Source organism: Brachypodium distachyon, chromosome 4 (genome assembly GCF_000005505.3).
Source record: "Brachypodium distachyon strain Bd21 chromosome 4, Brachypodium_distachyon_v3.0, whole genome shotgun sequence".
NCBI lineage: Eukaryota > Viridiplantae > Streptophyta > Magnoliopsida > Poales > Poaceae > Brachypodium > Brachypodium distachyon.
In genome coordinates, this window is record NC_016134.3 from 32,717,234 (window position 1) to 32,739,702 (window position 22,469).

The 22,469-nt window shown below is 48.0% G+C and overlaps 1 protein-coding gene across 1 annotated transcript; it reads left to right on the top strand.

Moving 5' to 3' along the window:
• Positions 1–18,545: 18,545 nt before the first annotated feature.
• LOC100840057 (cationic peroxidase SPC4) lies at positions 18,546–19,909 on the top strand. The gene has a single exon (XM_003577914.4). It carries the CDS (start codon positions 18,547–18,549, stop codon positions 19,699–19,701), a length of 1,155 nt encoding a protein of 384 aa, XP_003577962.2. The 5' UTR covers position 18,546; the 3' UTR covers positions 19,702–19,909.
• The last annotated feature ends 2,560 nt before the right edge of the window (positions 19,910–22,469 follow it).

Sequence of the window (22,469 nt, forward strand, 5' to 3'; positions counted from 1 at the left end):
AGGTGTGCAATTCAGATATGGGCTGGCTGGATATGTGTCAAGGCCTGGCTAACGAGCGCGCTCGGTTCGTTAAGATCGACCGCTCGTTAAGATCGTTAAACACTCGTTAACAGAAATAGCTCAAAAGGCAGTTGATTTAAAAAATCAATCTCCTTATACTCATCATCAATCTCTGTCTATTCATCATCCTACCAGAAAAAAACAATGAATCATTGTCACAAGTCACAACTATACTCTGGAGAACAATGATCAAAGCTCACACAGTACTATAGTAGCATAGCATTTAGCTAAATAGAACTCATTGATTCATCTGCAGCCTGCAGGAGAGCTAGTAGGCGCTGCAGCAGGCCAGCCCGTGATTCACCGATTCATCTGCAGGAGAGCTCCTAGGTGCTGTTGCAGCCCGTGATTCACCGATTCATCTGCAGGAGAGCTCCTAGGTGCTGTTGCAGCCCGTGATTCACCGAATCATCTGCAGGAGTGCCGCTGGCCGACCCGGACGGCTGGCCCGGCTAGTACGAGCGGGGGTGGTAGACCAGCGAACGACGGTGACTGGTCGGGAGGGGTTGTGGGGAGGGAGAAGTCGACCTGAGCCACCGCCGCTAGTCGGTTCTTCGGGATCGGGAGATTCGGGATGGGTGGACTAGGGATTGACCGAAGTCACTAGGAGCACTGGCCAGATGGGCCGCGAGCGCGGCTGGGCCTGGGCGCCTGGCCTCCTGCTGGCATGTGCGAGGGCGAGCGCAGCCTGGCTGATATGCGCGCACGAGTTAGATAACGAGCCTACCCGGCGGCTTGTTCGTTAAGATCGCTAAGGTTTCGGTTCTTTGACTAACGAACCGAGCTCTTAACGAACCGAATGAGCGAGCGCTCGTTAATTTTATTGAACAACGAATTTATTGTCCAAGCCTTATGTGTGGCATCAAGTTTACTGGTAATTGCAGTCTCTTTACTGAAGCATCGATAGTATTTTGTGTCGCAAAGATTGATATCATGCAGAAGATGTCTTCAAGAGATTACATTGTAATTCTCAGTTATATCAGTTGCTTTGTAATTGTTGGGTCTATGTTGGGTCTACTACACAAAGCAGTCGAGGATCCAGCTTTTCAATATTGGTGGGGTAAACACTCTACTTTTAATATTGGGTGGACAAACACTACGACACTGTTTTTCTTTTCTTTTCAATAATTTCTATTAATAAAAGAGAATATTGAAGTTATTGGGTGCAGTGGGCCCCACCCGACCATCCGGCTGGGTCCACCCCTGACCCAAAGCATTGTACCTTAACGATTATGAGTTCAAATAAAGTTACATAGTACCTCCTCAACGTTAAGCACTCACACGTGATTTGGGATTTGTGCTAAAAATATGACGAAATCACTTGGCATGTTTAATTCACGGAAGGAGTTGCAGAATAATGAAAATGATGACACATAAGAGTCTGCTTGGCATATACTATTTCCGTTCCATAATTCTTGTCTCAAATTTGCCAAAAATGGATGTATCTATTTTAAAAAGCGTCCACATACATGTAATATTTCGACAAAAATTATGCAACGGAGGGAGTAATTAAGTACTCCCTCCGTTCAACAAAAGATGTCTCAAGTTTGTCAAAATTTGGATGTATCTAAACATGACTTAGTGTATAGATGCATTCAAATTTGGTCAAAGTTAAGACATCTTTTGTTGGACGGAGTGAGTATCCGTTTTGCAAGAAGCCAAGAAAATCTTAAATCTAACTCTGTTTCCGCAAAAAATATACTTTTTTTGTCCAACAAAGGATGTCTTAACTTTGATTAAATTTGAATGTTCTATACATTAAGTCATGTTGGACGGGAGTAGAAAAATGTACCTCTTGTTCTCTTGGTTGAACGCGTGGTTCCTTTTCAAGCCGTTCTTTCTCTGTCAGAAAAGAAAATAATTGTTTCGGTGCTTCGAAAGATGTAGGATGGGAAAAAACAACGACTGATGGATTTTAGAACGGATAAGAGCGCCTAGCCCGGATGATTAAAACGTGACGAAGGAGACACGACTAAAGAACGCTCTCTCCAGTCGAAGCAATGCTGACACTTAATTTTTCCAAGGCCTTTTCATCGGACATATGGAAATGGAAACGCAGTTTTTTTTTAGCTTAAAATGGAAACGTCAGTTGACGGAGAAAGGTACCATGCATTCAATGGACACCTGCACTTTGCGATTAGCTCGATCGTGTTCCATCGGTGGTGTCGTTGTTCTGTCCTCCAAGGTGAAATCAATCATGCAGATGGGTCGATTGGCCAGATAAGAAACCGATGTTATACTTTCATTTTATGGTTATCAATACGAGTACAAGGATACAGTTAGGATTGACTCTCCGTGTCACCGATCATCGACGATAGAATGGCTCATACTATAAGTCATGTTTTTAAGCTGACTCAGACATATTTAATACTCCTTCGGTCCCTCCAATGAAAACAAGTGTCTCAGGGGTAAATTAATCTTAGTTTAAATCTAATTCAAAACTGTGACACTTGTTTTGGATTGGAGGTAGTAGCAACTATGGCAATTAAATTTGATCGTGCGCAGCGGTAACTAAGAATGAGTTTGACAGCTTTGAGAGTAAAATTGTCTTCTCTTTCCTATCCACCACCCCCACCCGCCGGCTAGTAACAATTAAATTTGATTGTGTGCAATGGTATCTAGGGCAGACTCTTTGGCTAAGAGTGAGTTTGACTCTTCGTGAAGTATGAAGTTCTCTTCTCTCTCCCTACACATCAATAATTGTTAAATAAAAGTTTTTTAGAATTTAGTCTTTGTGAATGCCTTTAAGTTGTATAACGGTTTAAAATGAGTTACGGCAAAGTTAATTGTGCTACAATGAACTTGTTTCATGAACCGTAAATTAGCACGAAAGGTAAAGAAGTCCATCTGGCCGAACGAGGAGAGAAAAACCACGCCCTCAAAAAAAAGAGAGAGAAAAAACAGTCACACAAAAGAGCATAGCGCAAATGATGCATACTGCATAGTCAGTTGATCAAAGAGAACCTGATTGAACCATTCTTACACTTTGCTCCATTATCCATGTCCATAAAATTCTCAATCTATGTCTTCCCCTCTTGAGTCCATCCATTTCTTTGATCAGATCCATTGCGTAACATATCTTCATACGGATTACTGTCTTAGTTTGTCATTGTATAATAATAATATTTTCTGCTACAAGTTTGCTCAAAATATAAAAAAAATTGATGGTGAACAAAAGTTATACGCCTCATGATTTAAAATTGAAGGGAGCAGTAACGGGAAATGCCATATCGTAGATAATGCGACCGACGATTTGTTCATCACCTCGATCACTAGTCGATCAATAGATCGATGCCAACAATCCAGGTCGGCAGTGGACAGATCACACCGCCCCCCGTGTGTCGTTGTGCGCAGCGATCGGTCGTAGCACATGATGAGATTCATCGTCAACCAAGGATGCATCCACATTTTTTTTGAAAGGTGGTAATCATTAAACACTTGTAGAGTTATTACAATTAGAGAAATACTGACTCCTCACACAGGAGGGCACATCCCCTAACAATACATCGCCACCTGCCGTAATGCTAGAGAGCTTTGCGAGCTCATGTGCCACACCATTGTTTGCCTGACTAGTGTATTGATACCGGATCCCTGGATCAAACGTTGTCAGACGATGTATATCCTGTATGATCAGACGCAGCGAGGATAGGGTCTGGGGGTCCCCCTTTAGCTGCGAAATGACGGAGAGACAATCACTCTCCAGGATCAAGGGAAGGGAGCCAACATCCAGAGCCAGTTTGAGACCTTCTAGGCAGGCCACCGCCTCCGCCATTTCAGCGTTGGGGCAGCTACCAATGGAGTTCCAGGCCGAAACCACAATTGTCTTCTCAGAATTTATAGCTCCCCAAGTAGCTAGCCCAGTGTCCTGGTGGAAGGAAGCATCCACATTTAGCTTGAAATAACCGGTTTCCGGGGGGCTCCAGTGAGTCTTCGGGGAGGGAGACTTGGTCACTGGCGGTGAAGATTGGCCACCGAGGGGGGCTTTCCCTTTCAGATCAGGTTTTGGAATTTTCTTGCCCAAATGTTGAAGCGAATCAGCATAGTTGAACAGGAACTGGGCGGACGCAGTGACCGACGCATCCCCCTTGGCGAAAATGATGTCATTCCGCAGGTGCCAGGCTCCCCACCACAAGAACAGAAGGTGGGTTCTGCAGACCGCAGCCACTTTGCTTAGCAACATGAGAACCCAATCCGGGCCGGAGTTGCACATCTCCGAATCCGAGCGGAGCAGCCAGTTGGACCGGACTGATTCTCGTAGCGCTTTTGCCTTCGTGCAAGACATAGCCGCATGAAAACCATCTTCGTTTTCAACACCACAGATAGAGCAGATCGGGAGGACTTTCTTGAAGCGATGATGCCTATTAACCTGCACCGCAAGAGATTCTTTTGCAAGTTTCCAGGCAAAGACCTTTATCTTGGGAGGCACCGCACACTCCCAAATCATGTTCCAAAGAGGACGCCTGCCGTTTGGATTCAGGCTGCTACCCTTAGCCTCCAGGTCATATTTTAACTTCAAACCCAGGCGGTACGTGCTGCGGACAGAAAAAACACCAGACTTTTCATAGTGCCAAGCCAGGACATCCTCCGAGGTCGTTTGCGGGATTCTGATCTTGACAATCTCGTCCGCATCAAAAGGGTGGAAGATCTCCCTTATAAGGTTGATATTCCACTGTTTCTGCTCAAGAAGAATCAGGTCCGAGACTCGCCGAATCCTAGCCCGAGAGTTTGTTCTCGAAACCTGCAGATGCCTCTCGGGTTCCAGTTATCTCTCCACATTTGGATTTTTGAACCGTCCCCCACTCGCCAGATCAAGCTTGACTTGAGAAGTTCCAGTCCAAAAAAGATCCCTTTCCAACACGGGGAGGGGTTTCAGACGAAAGAGGTGTCCCAAAGATCACCGGTAGGAAAATACTTCCCTTTAAGGACACGGGCACAAAGCAGTCCGGGGTATGCAGTAAGCGCCATGCTTGGCAAGCAAGGAGTGCTTGATTGAAAACGCAGATCCCAAAAACCAATTCCTCCCTGATTCTTTTGCTTGATCATCTTCTCCCAACTAAGACAATGCACCTTCTTTTTATTTGTTTCATCACCCCACCAGAAATCCCGAATCATATGAGAAAGATCCTCACACAGAGTAGCAGAGAACCTGAAAATGCGCATAGCGTAAGTCGGCATAGCCTGTAAAACCACCTTGACAAGAACCTCTTTCCCTCCACTCGACAGATACTTCTCAGACCAATCCGAGCAGCGCTTGAGAAATTTTTCCTTGATGGTTTGGAATTTGCCGTCCTTCATCCTTCCCTCTAGAACCGGCAGCCCCAAGTACTTTTCCTCAAAGCCCGGGTTTTGAATTCCCAACGTGTTCATCACCACATTGGTGTTGTGCAAACTACAGTTCTTGCCCATCAAAATTGTACACTTCTCCGGACTCAGCTGCTGACCGTGGCTCTCTCATACAGGGTGAGAGTATTTTTGATGATCGTGGCTTGGTCAGCGTTCGCTCTGAAGAAAAGGAGACTGTCATCTGCGAACAAGAGGTGGGAGATGCTCGGGCTTTGACGACAGATCTTAAGTTCATTGAGCCGCCCGGTAGAGATCTCATGCTGCAAGAGAACGGAAAGGCCTTCAGCGACCAACAGAAAAAGGTATGGGGAGAGGGGGTCGCCTTGACGGAGCCCACGAGTAGGATTGAAACCATCCAACAGTTTCCCATTTAATCTCACACGATAACGAATAATGGTGATGCAAGACATGATCCAACTAATCCATTTCCTATCGAAACCCAGCGTCTCCATGATTTGCTCTAGAAAAGCCCAAACCACACGATCATAGGCCTTTGCAAGGTCAAGCTTATAAGCGCAGAACTGACCTTTCATATCATTGCTCTTCTGGATCGTGTTGATACATTCAAAAGCGATGAGAGCGTTATCTGTGATCATTCTCCCCAGGATGAAGGCGCTTTGGGTAGGAGAGATGATGTCCTGCAGGAATGGTCTCAGTCTATTGATCAAACATTTGGAGAAAATCTTATAAACCACATTATAGAGCCCAATGGGGCGGAAATCCTTGATGTGGATCGGGTTCTTCTTTTTGGGGATGAGGACTATAGTAGTTTCATTTACGCCCTCAGGCATGGACCTGGTTTTGAAGAATTCTTTCACTGCCGCACAAATGTCCTATTTTATCAGGCCCCATTGCCTTTGGAAAAAACGGGCCAGCATGCTGTCTGGCCCAGGGAGTTTCCAAGGCCCAATTTGGAAAAGGGCATTGCCAATTTCCTCATATGTGAAGTCCTTGCAGAGCTCCTCATTCATCTGATCTGTGATAGCGGCGTGGAGCAAATTAGTGATGATACTGGGGTCCACACTAACGTCTCGGGTATAAAGATTCCGAAAGAAATCACAAGCTAAGTCCTCCATTTCTGTGACATCCTCAGTGATAGACCCGTCTGGCGCGTAAGACTAGTGATGTTATTCTTCTTTGCATGCCAGGTAGTTTTGCGATGAAAGAAAGCTGTATTACGGTCTCCCGATTTAAGCCAGCTCACTCTTGAATGCTGATTCCAATACCTCTCTTCCATCTCGAGTAGATCATCCAACCGGTGGGCAAGGACACATGCCCTCTTCTGGTCTTCCAATGAAGTGCCAGCACGAGCAGCAGCAAGCCTCTTTCTCGTTTTCTCAATCTGTTTCGGAATAGAACCCAGCTTGCGGCTGTTCCAGGAGTGCATATGCTGCAGGACACCGTTAGCATTGCCTGAAACTTTGCCATATCCTTTGGCGTGCGGTGGGCGCTCCAAGCCATTTCAATCTCCTCATGAAAAGAATCTAGTTGTTCCCAATGACATTCATATCTGCCCAGATTCCTCTTGTCTCTCCTGGGGCCATGCGGCTAGAGCGAGATCAGGAGCGGGCAATGGTCAGACCTAGAAGAAACTAAGTGTTGTACCCTGTAATTAGGGAAAAGATCTGACCATCTTGGGCACGCGACAGCCCTGTCAAGCCTAACTCTGACATGCTTTTGACCCTGTTGTTTGTTATCATATGTCCAAGGCAGCCCTTTGAATCCAAGGTCGAACATATTGCAATGGGATAGAATTTCTCTGAAGTCATTCATCTGTTTCGTGCTCCTTCTCCGTTGTGAGAGGTGTTCCTCTTGCCACATAACCTCATTAAAATCTCCAACCATAAACCAAGGTCTGTCAAACAAAGGTTTGAGTCTTCTCAGCAGTTCCCACATTTGGTGCCGTAAATGAGCTCGAGGTTCGCCATAAACAAAGGTGCACCTTCACTTTATTCCATTAGGTAAATCTGACACGATTACATTGATTACACGACTGTTTATTTTGACTAGATCGATTACAAGACTCTCATCCCAGAAAAGAGCTACTCCCCCTCCCTTCCCCGGCTCGCTGTGACACAGCACATTCCTGAGTCCCAGCCGCCACTTCAGGTTCTCCACCTTCTCTTGCCGCTGTCTTGTCTCACAAAGGAACACTATCTTCAGACGATGCACATTAACTAGGCGGATCAGATCCTAAACCGTTCAGGGTTGCCCAATCCCCCGACAGTTCCACGCCATGATCGTCATGGCTTCTGACGCCTGTCAGATGACCAGCGGCCCCTGGGCTGGTTGCCTCCTTGTTGGATTCTCCTCCTTCCTCTTTGTCCTTATTGTCCTCCCTTTCCACGATCTCCTTCGCCTTCTTTATCTTGTTCCCTTCTGCCTCATTAAGCTTGATGTCTGGTTGGCGATCCGCCTTGCTGCGCTTGCCCAGGAGTTGGCCCTTTGCTTTTAGGAAGGAGCCCGCAAACAGGTGGCCAACATCCTCTGTGTGGGTCGCAACGGTTCCTCCCTTCACTTCCTGGGCCGCGGTGCCTTTCTGGGCCCTCGAAGCACTCATGGTCCTCCCCCTATCTTTCTCAGGGTGGTACCTGGTCCACCACATCTTCTTTGCCTGTTTCTTGCCTGATCTCTTCTTGGTAGCATGTTGCTTTGCTGGCCCACCCTGCTCGTCTGCAACACAGAGTTGGCTGACCGCAGAGACCATCCCCTTTAGAGTCGCGGCGAGTGGATCAGTGGTTGTGTGTTCCTCCGAAGTCGGTGGCAGATCTGGTATCTTGTTGGTCTCCTTGCTGGCATCGAGGGCAGACTTCCACTTGCCCGGGGATGGAGGATCAAAACGGAGAAACTTCTTAGCATTCATCGGGCTCTTGGGGATGTAGCAGCTACGGTGCTCAAAAGTCTTGTAGGGCGAGGCGCGCTGTTCAACACAGAATCTCACCATCTTGAGTTCCTCAGGCAGCAAGCAGGAGCGCTCACCGTGACCGATCATGCCACCGTAAAAACAAAATCTAGGGGCTCTCTCGTATTTGACTTGGCAGGTTGTGATCTTCAGTTTCTTCTTTCCATTCTCATCCACTTCCTTCCCTTCCTCACCGATCTTGATGCATCTCTTCAGGGGCTTGCCCATGTCGTGCTCAATCCGAACTCTAATGAAGTCATCCTAGATCTTGCCGTGGTTATTAGTATGAACCGCACGTACCTTGCCCACCATTTCCCCAAGCTTCCACGCCACCTGCTCCGTCATCATAGGCACCAGAACTGTGTAGATCCTGACCCAAATGGGAAGGATGTTCAGGTCTATCTCGTTGACAGCAGAGACTCCATCATGAGCCGTCACCACGAAAGCATCTCTTAGGTGGCTCCAGGGCCCCCCTCTCAGGATGTGTTGGTAGTCACCTTCTTGTTCAACCACGATCAGGAACCTGTTCTGGGCCAGCTCCTTGTACTCCATACCTTCGCGCAATTGCCACTGCTCTCTCATGTGCTCGAACAGCTTCGACGAGCTAAAGGTGTACGTGGTGTAATACTTGCCCACTAGCACCCAACGGTCTTCTAGGCCCTTCTGTAGTTCTTCCATGTTGATCGTCACGACTGCATCCTCCTGCCCAGTGAGTTCCCAGCGTGGGGAAGCAGGCGCCTGACCAAGCTGTGAGCGGGCGCCAGCAAGCCCCCTCACGAGGCGCCCCTGTCTCTCTTGTGTCTACTCCTTCCCCGGGAGCCGGCGGATGTCAGGCTTCACTCCCGAGGCGCTCCCCTGACTTTCACTCATGGTGGAATTTGGATCCTGAATGTGCAGAAGTATGGACGTGATGCTGTGTATGACTTGACCCAGGACTAAATAGGCCCCGGGAATTGAAGTATATCCGCAGACAGCGTCCCCCCAAGAATCCGTGAAATCATCCATATACGACTGATTGAGAAATCCCCAGAAATCCTCACTGAATTGATCTTTGCTCGGGAATCTAGAAGTTTTGCTCATCTGAAGAGGAAAGTTGCCACTAAACAAGGCACTAAAGTTTGCTGGTCTAAACCCGATCCCCGATTAGGGGGCCAAAGAAGCAAATCCCCCAAGAAATCCCAGCGATCTCGAAACCAAATGGGTTGTGAAAGCCAGGGTAGAGAGCTCACGATCAGAGGAAATTGAACATAAAACACCTTAATTGAGCCGCAAACTTCGCCCTCCTGCATCAAATCCGGCACAGCCGTAAAACATGCCAGCGAACGACGTTTACTGAGGGCCGGTGAGAGTTCACCCGCCCCAATCCGATAACCATGGCCATCGCGCCCCTTTGGAGGGAAGAGCGCAGGTGCAAGCAGAGGAGCGAAACCCCCGCTTGCGTCTCCAGCGGCATCACCTTGCTCGGTGACAGCCGAGTCGAACCCCGGATCTACCGGAATAACCCTCTCAATAACATCCCTAGGAGCAGGGGAGAGTACCTTTGCCGCATGATTCTTGGCAGAGATGCCGGCCAGGATCAGATCCCAGAGGCGTCTCTTCAGGCTCGCCAGCTCCGTATCGTCGGCCAGATCGCATAGATCTGGAATCCTCTCCTGGTTAATCGCCTCGCGGATCTTCCGCCGGAAGTGATCCCGATCCTCCAGCCAGGAACGAGGGGATTCGTCCGCCGCCGAGAGAATCCGCGGTGGAGATCGGTGATTTGCCCTCGCATCTTCTCCCCTCCAGATCGCTGGCCCCGGACCCTCCTCTCCCATCTTCCGCCTTTCTCCCCTTTTTTGATTGACAGTACATTTGTTTATTTAAGTGGGTTCAGTTAACACTTAACAGCTTAGAGAATCTCTTGTGCCGATCATTATGCAAGAGAAAGGCCGTGCGTTTTTTCTCTTTTCTTTTGCGGAAAGAGAGGCCGTGCGTTTTGCTTGTGCACTTCAGTGATCGAACTGCCAATTAAGCCGGCAAACACTACCCGTGTACAGCACGTATCACATGACGCAGCCACGGAAGCTTGAAGCGACCATCACTCCCCACGGACCCCACAGTCTTGTTCTTTTCTTGGTCTTGTTCTTTCTCATTCGTTTGAAATGGTAAAGGCGCGTGATTTTTGTATTTCCCGTTGTTTACTTGTTGGAATGCTTAAACCTAGTATAATTTCCACAAGTTCACTCTATTTTTTTAGAATAAACTTTGCAGCTTGTTTATTTGTTCTCGATCTGGAAGTTGGTGAAATTTTGAATTTCGTCTTCTTGTGATCGTTACTGATTAATTGGCGCCGGAAATTTCACAAAAAACCCTTGCTATTTCCCGAAATCGACTTGCAGTCCACGTTCTACCAGAAGTTTTGCAAAAAAAATCCTGTAGTTTTTCGAAATCAACGCGCAGTCCACGTTCAATTCAAGGGGCTTGATTTCGTAAATTAATAGAGATTTTTTTGCAAAATGACCGGCGCCAATTAATTGGGAACGGAGGGAGTAGTACAGTTAGTCATGCTAGTACTTTTGTGGTTATCTGTTCAAACTTGTGTCATTTGAGTCTCACGAATTAAAACTTTTGAATCTGGAAAGATCTTGATTTGGTCCTGAGGATTCTTACATGAATCTGATTGCAAATAAAAGCTTTTCTTCTGTGCATGTCCAACTCATGGGTGTAGGATGCTAACTATTGTGATGATTTTTGGGCATGCAAATCTTGAAGAGACTTCAAATTTTCTATTGAAATCATAGGAGATTGATTATTGTATCAATATCATATAAATTTTAAAATCAAGTGTTAAGGTATAATTTTGTGGATTTGTTGAATACTCTACAATTTTAATGTACTTTGGGGTTTCTTAACATTTTTTAAAAGCCCGTGCTCGATTATTTCGAGCACAGGCTTCTTCGGTAAAGAGGAATCAGACGATTCAAGTGGAGTTTTTTTGTAACGTATCAATAAGATAGAGCCATGCTACGGGTTGTTTCAGGCCCTAAATAAACACGGACGCTTAAAAAATCTGTCGGATAGGCGGATTCGCATCTCTTACAACCCACACAATCTTCAGTTCTCGGCGGGGAAGCAATTTGCTTGGCTTTACATCCATCCCTTGAAGCACAGAACTGGTTGAAGATTATGAAGCGCTTTGAACTTGAATGAGACCACGTTCCTTTTTCATATAAATTAGGTCGTAAGATCGAATCAAGAATTTCATTATATCCCGTTCGTCTTTCTTCTACCTTCTATTTTATATGAGATTTTATAAGGATAAACCAGAGGGATAGGATGATTTGTAACAAATTAGAGTGCTTACGTCTAATCTGAGATTTGACGTAACAAATAACTAGAAATGGGAGAGGGGTTTTGGCCATCTAGTAAGAATAAATTCTATTGATTGGGTTACACAAAGCAATGCAAACATTAGCACTTGGTAATCACCTGAGTTAAATTCAAATTGAGTTTGCCAATTCATTTTGAAGAATTACTATTTTGTGAGGTGTAGAGTTTTGTTAGTTAAATTCTGGAAGTTAGATAAGAAATTGAACGGCCTAAATTAGAGATTGAGGATTGGACTGAGACTTGGAGAGGATTATTTATAGGAAAGAGAAGGTGACCGTTGCTGTAATGGCACAATGGCTCAAGATTTTGTACTGTGAGCCCTTTAGTTTTTTTTTTCCCTTTAGTGCAAACTAATCCGATGACCGTTGCCTAAACGGCCGTATGGCCCAGCATCACACCGAACCAAAAGGGGCCAAGTACACAGGTTCGTTAATTATCATGGACTGAATTTGTAATACGGTACCCGAACAACTCCTATTTTTTTGAAAGGTCCAGCAAACGTTGGCTTTCGATATATTAGCAGAGAGAATAATTACAAGGCTGCCTAAGAAAAAAGGAAAGAAAATCCGAAACGTGGAAAACCTAAGAAAATCAAGGTGGTTCCCAAAGTAACTTCCTAAGAGTTTTGGCGCCCGCAAAAGCGCACTCGCGGGCCTCATCCTTAATGAAAAAACAAATCTTGCGAAACGAAATTTCCTTGTCGTTGAACACCCTGGAGTTGCGCTCGCGCCATATGGCCCAATAGATGAGGATGAACATGGATTTGATCCCTTGGCGGTGCTTGCTCTGAGTGGCCGAGATCATCCTCTCGTGGAAGGAGTCAATGGAAGCCGAAGCATGGCAAATAGCGGTGGTGATGCTGGAACAGTTGGGCCAGAGAGCCACCTCGCACCAGATCTAACGGGCACCGGGACACTCGACGAACAAGTTATGCGAGGTTTCTAAGTTGCGGCGACAAAAGGCGCAAAAGTAGTCGTTGGGCCAGCCCCTGCGCTGGAGACGGTTGGCGCACCAAAGGCGATCGTGGAGGAGAAGGCAAGCAAAAAATTTGAGTTTCGGGGGTGCCCAAACACGCCAGATGTTGTGCTCGTGGTTCGAGCGGACGTGGCCCTCGAAGTGCAGTCTGTAGGCAGAGCGGGTGGAGTAGCATCCATCGGCGGTGATAGTCCAGCGGATGGTGTCGGGCACGCCAGGGAGGAGGAGGATGTCGGCGTGCTAGAGCATAGACCATGCCTGGACGAACTCGAGAAGGAGCTGGGTGGAGAGGTCATGGCGCAGGTCATCCACCCATTTGGAGCCATTGAGAGCCTCTGAGACGGTCCGCCCTTTGCGTCGTGCGTGCACAAACAACAGGGGAAAGGACAGACGGAGGGGGCGTCCGCCAAGCCAATTGGAGTGCCAGAACTTAGCCATCTTGCCATCACCGATGGAGACACAAGTAACCGCAGCGAAGAGGTCATGGTCCGTGGCATCGCAAGGCGTTTGCATGCCCACCCAAGGCCGCTCTGGAGCACGCCATTCGAGCCAGAGCCATCGGAGGCGAAGGGCGCGACCAAAGGCTTCGAGGTTTAACAAGCCAAGCCCACCAACAACTCCTATTTCAGGAACAACACTTGTTTTATGCTACGTAGGCCTGTCATGGTACTTCGTCCTGGCCCATAGCTTCCTGCAACCATATTCGGTGCAAACTTGCAAACTGTTGCTAAGAAAAAACTTGCAAACTGTGGACTTGAACTATCAGATCTAAAACATACCGTGCAAATCAAAGGTGGTAATCAAGCACCCATTTTATTAAAAATATTTTTCACATAACCTTCTCTACTTAGCTGCTAAAACTTGATTCCCACATTTTGACAGCTGACAGTCTATTTTGCATCAGAAAACAGGGGAAACATGATCAATGTATCTGATATTGGTTGTTTTAATTCCTTCGTTGCAAGGTTTTGTATGTTCTTGGCGGTGGCGCCCTGACGGTGGAGACGGCGTCACATAGATTAAAGTCTCTCGACTCCATCCCCGTTCTGTTGTGACTTCTTGGTCTACTCCATGGAGCTTTGTGATCCTGATATTGGTCCTTTTCTTCATCGGTTCGATGACAATTCAATGGTTTGAATACCAGTTTTGCGAAGGGTGTTTCCTCGTCCACGGCACGTTCAACGATCTTAGGTTCTCACCCGTTGGGGTGGCCGGCTCGGCAAACCTATAAAGTTAGTCCTGTTTCTGCAGGTTTGGTTTTCTAAAGCTCCCTCATCACAGATATGAAGAAATATCAAGACATGAATAGCGCAGCTAGAGAAGTTAACTTCAAAGATTTCATAGTGTAACATTCGGTTTAAGCGAAATTTTTATTGTCGTTTAAGTTTTTTTGATCAATTGTACTCAATTCTTGAATAAATAAAGACAGATGCTTGTTCTAAAAAGAAGATAGATAAATTCATATAGCTTTAACATTTTTGTATGTATTTGTAGTTTTTTAATGTTTTATTAAAATCTACTAAGTAGGTTTTTTTTTACCTACCGTTTAAAAAAAGGTAGTTGGGCAGAAAAAAGAGAATAAAGTTTATTGTCAACTTTGTCAGGTTGTCGACATCAAACCCTCGCATTGAAGTCCCTAAATTCAACACCCTGTACTCATTAATCCGGTCATTAAGCGTTGAAACGGTTTTATACAAGAGGATTGCTAACGTGGTTGGGATCTTTGACCGAGTGGGTCTCACAGAGCTTCTTCCTCTTCCTTTCGACAGAACTCTCGGCCATGGGAATCTTAGGGCAAAAGCAAACTAAGGCAACTTCTAATGCTAATCTTTTAACACGTCATCTTAAGCATCTTGCTGACATGACACCTTCTTAATGATGAAACCGTCTCTTATGCTAGTGACAGTCTCTTCATGCAAACCAATACAAAATCATTAACTCTCTCTCACAAAGTTATTAAATAACTGTTACTTTAGATACCATCTTAAGAGACAATGCATTGGGATATGATTTTTTAACATTTATTGCGGGCTAAAAGACAACACCTAAGGGACTATCCATTGGGAGTGGCGTAATAAAATGTAAAGAAAACGAAAGCACGATGCGCCACCCACCGGTTGCTTCCGACGTCGCACACAAACAGCTGCCGGCAGCGTTGATGACGAACTCCCAAACGCGCAGGATCGCCGTCTCCAGATGATGCTCTGAGAGGACAACCACGTACACCACGACGGACCGGAAGCAAGGGTGCAGGAGAGAGCTCAGCGAAGACGTGGCGCGACAGGTCGGAGGCCACGACGGCACCGGAGTCGGTCATGAAGTGTACGCCACGGGCTCGCTGCCGTCCGTTGAACCCAACGGCGGAGTAGTGCTGCCTCGATGCACTGTGCTGCGTGCTGGACGCCATCACCGTTCCGTCCCCGATCAACGCTGTCGTCGTCATCCTCCGGCGTGTCTAGGGCGTACGTCGGTGGCGGACGAGGCATTTAGAGCGAGATGATGTCCTCCTACGCATTCATGGAGTCATGCGTCAGCGAGCACCGGAGTCAGGCGCGCGGTAGAGCACGAGCCCGCCTATGGCATACATCGACTGGCCACAGGCCACCAGCGCTGCCGCGGCCTTGGCATGGCTGCGCGCACCCAGGACACACACTCGGGCTTGCTAATTGACTTTGGAAGCCTAATTCAATACAACCCCTCTCCCAAACTCATAAGGGTAGGATGGTCTTTTCACCTTTTTTTTCTTCTTATTCCTACTCTTTACTTTCTCCTAGCTCTTTTCTCTCTCGCAAGGTATCTGTTTCGTCAAAAACTGTTTCGACGATCCCTCCTTTGAGAATGTTCGTAATTGTGTCTTCTACGATGCTGTGAATTTTCATCACGATCCAACGGTGAAATCTCCGGCTAATACCAAAATACCGAGAGTTGTTCGGATATCTTGAAGCCGTGCGTCATAGTATAATGTTCACGTGTTTTTCACTGATTCATGCAATGTTTCGTCGATCCCTTTGGTGGGGTCGTGCGGAATTTTGTCTACTATTACAATATGAAATTTCATCGCAATCCAACGGTGGAATCTCCGGGAAATTTCGGAACACCGAGTGTTGTTTGAAATTCTCGCGACCGTGCGGGACAGCACAAACATCCAACTTGTTTGCATGTTTCCGCATGGCTCGAGAAGTGTTTCGCCGATCCCTTCGGTGGGATTCTGTGGAACTGTTTCTACTACTACAATTTGAAATTTGATCGCGATCCACTACACCGAGTGATGTTTGGATTTCTCGCGTCCGTGCGGGACAGCAGGAACATCTGACTTGTTCGCCTGTTTCCCGCTGGCTCAAGAAACTTTTCGCTGATCCCTTCGGTGGGATTGTGCCGAATTGTGTCTACTACTATCTCGTAAAATTTCGTGAAGATCCAACGGTGCAATCTCCAGAAAAATCAAAAAAACCGATTGCTGTTCGAAACCATGCGAAAAAGAAAGAAAGAAAGAAATATTGTTTAATGCCCATCATGCTCTTTTTTATGAAAGGGTACGGAGTGGTCTGGACCGTACTTGTGTTTTTCGTAAGAGAACCGGGGTGTATTGAATGAGAGGTGTTGACTTTGCTTCTAATTAACTCAGGCTGGTGATTGGGATCCATTCAATCGGGCTGCTAACTGGGATCCAGAATTCAATCCGCAGGTTTGACTGCCTCACCATGCCCCTCAATCAAATTTTATTTCTTGAACGCCATCTCGGGCATGTCAGGTTAATTGCTCACACTCAAGTTTCGCAGGTTATGTGGCAGTGCACCAATGTGCGGTGTGGGGCTACTAATGGTCGGATCCTCCGTGTTAGGCCCATGACAGGGATACGGCCCAACATGCTCAGACGTTCCAAGTCCATTCTAAAATCCCACTATGTTGGACGGCCTCTGTGTCGTCCGGTTGTCCATCTCATTTGAGCTCAATCAAGACACCTACATTATCATGATGCCATAAACGAGACGTTACTGTAGCACTATCGTTCGCTAGTTTATCTTTGTATCGACGATCTCCGATCGCTGAATTGTATAACTCGATATAACTTTACAATAAAAATGGTTGTGTGTATCGCTTCATGCAGAGTCCGGAGAGTTTCCCCTTTTCGAAAAAAACTGCAGCGCTATCGTTCGCATCCAAGGAGCCGTGTTATCCGAAGCTGGCTGACTTGGCCATTGTAATGTCCGACCTTAAGGCTAGAGCGCCCTTGCAGAGGAAATAGACACTCGCATACTACACCATTTGTACTCAAACCATATACAAGACGATCGAAACATCAACATGCGTAGGGTAAACTCGTGTGAATCTCAGATCCTGCTCGTCAGCATTTCTCCCAAATCATCCAATCGAGTATTGTCGCGAAATCCCCATGACAAAAGGATAATTTGGACTTTCAACACCAGCAGCCATATCCTGAGATAGGCTACCTACTCCCTATTTCTGTTTCTTGGTTTTTACTAACTCTACCTGTTTCTTATGAAGCTATGGTCCAAACATATGACTGGATATATATACAGAGAAAAGATAAGGACCCCATGCCCGTCTTGCTCTCCCTCACTTTCGGCGTAGCCATCGGCCAGGAAAGACGGAGAGGAGAGGCATCGGGAGAGGTAAAGGACGAAGCTAACAACGGGAATGAGGGTAGGGGCAGGGCCCTGAGTGATCGAGTGTATGTTAGAATAGTGAAATCCAATTAAAAAAACATCAAGCAATACATCAGATATTTGTTTCTGTTCATTTGTTCAGTGCATGAACCTGGTAGGACAGCAGCAGTACCCAAATTAAGAACGATAGAATGAAGCAGCCACTCGCGGGGTGCTGCTTGCTTTCTTAGCCGCCAGCCTCCTCTTTTGCAATCATGTGTAAATTAAAGCCGCCCCCATGCTACGATATGCATCATGTCGGCCATGCATGCATGCATGCGTCCTGATCCATTTGTTTTCCAAATAGTGGGAGAGGGTCTCGAGATAGACGATCAAGTGGGAGCAGAATTAAAGAAGACTAGTATTCGCTTAATATAAGACGCTACATAACTTTAGACTCAACTTTTAACAACGATAGACTAATTATATAGGTAAAATATCATGCGAAAACTACATTTTTGATGCATATATTGTATTTTCTTTACAAAAATACAATATATGTGATGTTGTATACACCTGCGAAATTTCAAGTCGAAACTCAGTTGCACTTGAGAGAAATTAAAAAAATAATGCAAATGAATAGTGTCAAACCAGTGAAAAACCATTGTTCATGCTAAATTTCTTTTTTCATTGCCGCCAACCGCAATTTAGTGTGGACTTTAAATTTTACAATATTGTATATAATTTCTTTAACATATAATTTTTCCAAGAATTTTTTACAATGGTTTTCACTGGAATTACATGGCTACAACTTTCATCAGGCTATATGTATTCCCCTGCAGATTCATTGACTTCTTGCAGTGATGTTCGTTTTAGTGGTCATGGATGGGCTTAACATACAATATATGTGATAAAAAAAATATACTCCCAAAATAAGTGACAAGCGTCACTGGGGAGTATCTTATACTGTTTTTTTTTATAAAATCCAAAGCAAACCATCGGGAGAAGCTTTAGACATGTCACATGGGCAAAAATACTGTGTTTCCCCCCCAAAAAACCTACAGAGTAAAATGTTTCTTTAGACCAGCCAACGTAAACGAATAACGACTACATGAGCCAGTAGGTGTGTATGCATGCCTCTGCTGGGTGGACCAGCCAAACGTTTCCTTGGTTCAATCTTTGACCACGGTGGTAGAATATTCCAACCTCGTAGAAATCACATGCACGCCACGCCGATAGGAGGAGGTGCATGCACAGACGAGCTCACGGAAGCTTGTCCTATAAAACCCCATGCCCATCAGCAAACTAATCACATCCACATCGAACTATCACCGATCGAAAGGAAACAGCGTCAGCTCCATGGCTTCTTCCTCCTCCTTCTCAGCAGCTCGCCTCCTGCTCGTCGCGGCAGCGCTGGTGCTGCTGCAACTGGCGTCCTCCGACTCCGAGGCAGCGCCACCATTACCCAGCGGCCTATCCTTCGACTTCTACAAATCCAGCTGCCCGCAAGCCGAGTCCATCGTGTCCAGCTTCCTCCAGGACGCCATCCGCCGCGACATCGGCCTGGCCGCGGCACTCCTCAGGGTCCACTTCCACGACTGCTTCGTGCAGGGGTGCGACGGGTCCGTGCTCCTGGACAAGACCCGCGCCGGCCAGAGCAGCGAGAAGGACGCCCCGCCCAACGTCACGCTCCGGCCCACGGCCTTCAACGCCATCAACGCCGTCCGGGCCCTCCTGGAGCGGGCCTGCGGCGGGCCCGTGGTGTCCTGCGCCGACATCGCGGCGCTCGCGGCCCGCGACTCCGTGCGCCTGGCCGGCGGGCCGTGGTACGCCGTCCCCTTGGGCCGCCGCGACGGGCTCGAGCCGGCGCCGCTCCAGGCCATCTTCGACGCGCTCCCGCCGCCGACGTCCAACGTCACCACGCTCCTCCGGTTCCTGGCCAAGATCGGCCTCGACGCCGACGACCTCGTTTCCCTCTCCGGCGCGCACACGCTGGGCATCGCGCACTGCACGTCGTTCCAGGAGCGGCTGTTCCCCGAGGACGACCCCACCATGAACAAGTGGTTCGCGGGGCAGCTCAAGCTCACCTGCCCCAGGCTCAACACCGACAACACCACGGCGAATGACATCCGTACGCCCGACGCCTTCGACAACAAGTACTACGTCGACCTGATGAACCGGCAGGGGCTCTTCACCTCCGACCAGGACCTGCACACGGACGCCAGGACCAAGCCCATCGTCACCAGGTTCGCGGTCGACCAGTCGGCGTTTTTCCAGCAGTTTGTAAAGTCCATGGTGAAGATGGGCCAGATCCAGGTGCTCACCGGCGCCAAGGGCCAGATCCGCAGGGACTGCGCCGTGCCCAACGCTGCCCGCGCCGATGACGACCTCCCCTGGTCCGTCGTCCAGACCGTCGTCGAGGCTGCTGAGAGCACGGTGCTGTGATTGGCTAGCTAGTAGACTTAATTTGGTGTCTCTGCGCGCAGGCTTGTTTTCTTCGTTAACAATCGCGCTAGTGATGGTTTGGAGGTCCGAGAGTGCGCGCCTACCTGTTTGATTCCGAGTGTCAGTACGTGACGAGTCGACGACCTACTGTATCAGTTCTTCCACAGAATAATATATGGCGTGAGGGATTTTGTCCAATTGTACTCAAGCTGACCATGATGTCCACCTACTTTTCTTTTTGTTTATCCAGCTTATTTTTTATCCACTTTGTGTTAGAGCTGTTCTACGGTACCCCAGGAAAAATATAGGCCATCCATTTTGTAAATCCAACGGTCCAGATTTACCGTTACTCCCTGATACTCCGATGTGTCTGTGTGGAGTAACCTCCCGAGAATGAGAGGAGTATCAGAAAACAGGAGCAAATTAGTAATCTAACATTAAAGAAAATCACAATTAATTTCGAGAAGACCGGTCCGCAGTTTTTCACTCGATCGATTTCTCCATACCCTGATCCCCTCCTCCACCCTCAATTTCTCCCTCGATCCAGGTCTCACCTCTCAGCTCTTCCGCCACCGAGACCGCGCCTCCCATCTCTCTCGTCACCGCAGCTGCTTCTCCACGTCCAGACTGCCAGAGCAGAAGGTGGCCATCCCCGGCGTTGCCTCCCCTGCCCACTGCCCTGGTATCCCATGCCGCCATAGCCCCGTTGCCTCCTGGTTAGCAACGAGAAGCGAGCCGTGCGGTAGCTGGTGTAGCAGAACCTGCGGCACATCATGCGGGACGCGCGCGCAGGCGCCCCACGCCCGGCCACGCGGAGGCGCTACTGAAGCGAGCGCGCCGCGGTACGATAGGAGGCCAGCCACGCAGCAGCATGCGCACGCAGGGTGAAATGGCAGCGTCCGCGAGGGCTTGGACTGGGTTGGAATTGGACATGTGGGAGGGGACGCCGGCGCGGATGCTAGGGAGCTAGGAGGACGGCGGTGGCGCGGTCGCCGATGGGGAGGACAGCAGCGGCTCGGTGCCTCGGTCTAGACGAGGATGAAGGTGGAGGCGCGGGATCGAAGGTGGGCGTCAGGCGCGGGCTGGGAGGTGGGCGGACGGCGGCGCCTGCTGGGAGGAGTGCGGCGGCCCCGGCAACCTGATCGGGAAAGATATATGATGGAGACAGAGGACTCTAATACTTATTTTTTTACTAAAACGTGAAAAGTCCAAATTACCCTTTCCTAGAACAGCGTTACATTTTTTGACAGCCCCGTCAACCGTGTTACTTGGTTCCTTTAACTTCGTAATAAAATAGCTTTGTGCATCGTTTCGTTCCAAAGACATGAAAACAACCCTTTTCAGAAAGAGAAAGAAAAACACTTTTAACATGAATCTATCCGAGAAATTGTTTCAGCGCTGGTTCGCCCGAAACGTCCTCCGTGGACGAGTTCCTCCTCTTCCTCCTCCTAGCCCCGATTTCCCTCCCCCCCTACCCTTGACGAGGCACCTCGCCTGTGCCGCCTCCTCGTCTGCGGTTACTGAATTGTCGTGTTAAATTTATTTTACAATTTGTTTGTGAAAAAGTACACACAAAAGAAGACATAAATTGGTTAGCCACACAGAACAATAGATAAAAAAAAGGATCGCAAAAGACTGCTCGCGATGCGGCAGAAGATGCTCGCGGCCGTTGTGAGGTGGGAGGTGTGCCAGGTCTGCGAGTGGATTGCACAGACCGTGGGCTTTGTGGCAGCCGCCCGACGGTGTTCGTCAGACCCAGACAGCCGATGGGAGATTGTCGGTGACGGCGCAGGGCTTGAGGCGCTAGTGTCCGTCGCTAGCGGTGCAGCTCGTCCAAGGCCAAGTTGAGAAAGGCGATAGGTGTTCCTGATCCTGGCTATGGCGGCGTCAGCGGTGCTATTGGCTATTGCCACGGTGCGGGAGGTTGAGCGCCGGATTATTTGATGAGGACGTAGCTCCCCTGACATACGGCTATTGCCATGGGGGGTGGCTGGCAGTTGGGCCCGGCCCCATGTGTCAGGCACAGCGCCGTACGTCAGGGGATCCTCCTCCATTTGCTGCTAGATGGTGGAGACGACATCATGCTCAGCTGGCGTGTTCGTCGATTGATCTCCGTGACTTGTCGGCCAGGGACGGCTGATCTAGCGTCTCAGCCTTTAGCGATGGCAACATGTTTGTTTGCATTCCTTGGGGACGGGGCCTCTATCAGGAGCAGTTGCTACGCATGGCGACTCATGGTACCGAAGTTGTTTTGGGCAAAAATCCTGTGTATGCATTGCATACCTAGGCATTACTGTAGCTCCGCCACTGCTCTCTTTTTGCAATCTTAAATAGGTTTGCCCCAGTAGAGGAAAAACTTTATTAATTAAGATTTCTATTTGTTAAAAGTACAAGTGTCAGCTTCTGTTGGCAAGATAATTTCAGGTCGAGATTGATCTGTCGTAACGTTTTGCAACATTATCAGACGACCCTCGTTTTTGTATTCAGGGCGTGTTCGGGAACGCCCCCGCTTCTCAGAAATCCATCGATCCCGCTTCTATCTCGTACTCCTGCTTCCGATCGAGAGCGAGAGGTGTTCGGGACAGCTTCTCGTTTCAACTGGGCTGGAAGCCCACAACCCAGCTAACTCTATTTGGCCTGCTCACTGGATGAAGGTGGAACATTGCAGGCCGGCCAGATTGGGAGAGAAATTGAGCCCATTAGGCCAGTCAGGTGTTTCAATCGATCGATCAGCTATTCAATCGATCGATCAGATACTTGTGTAAACA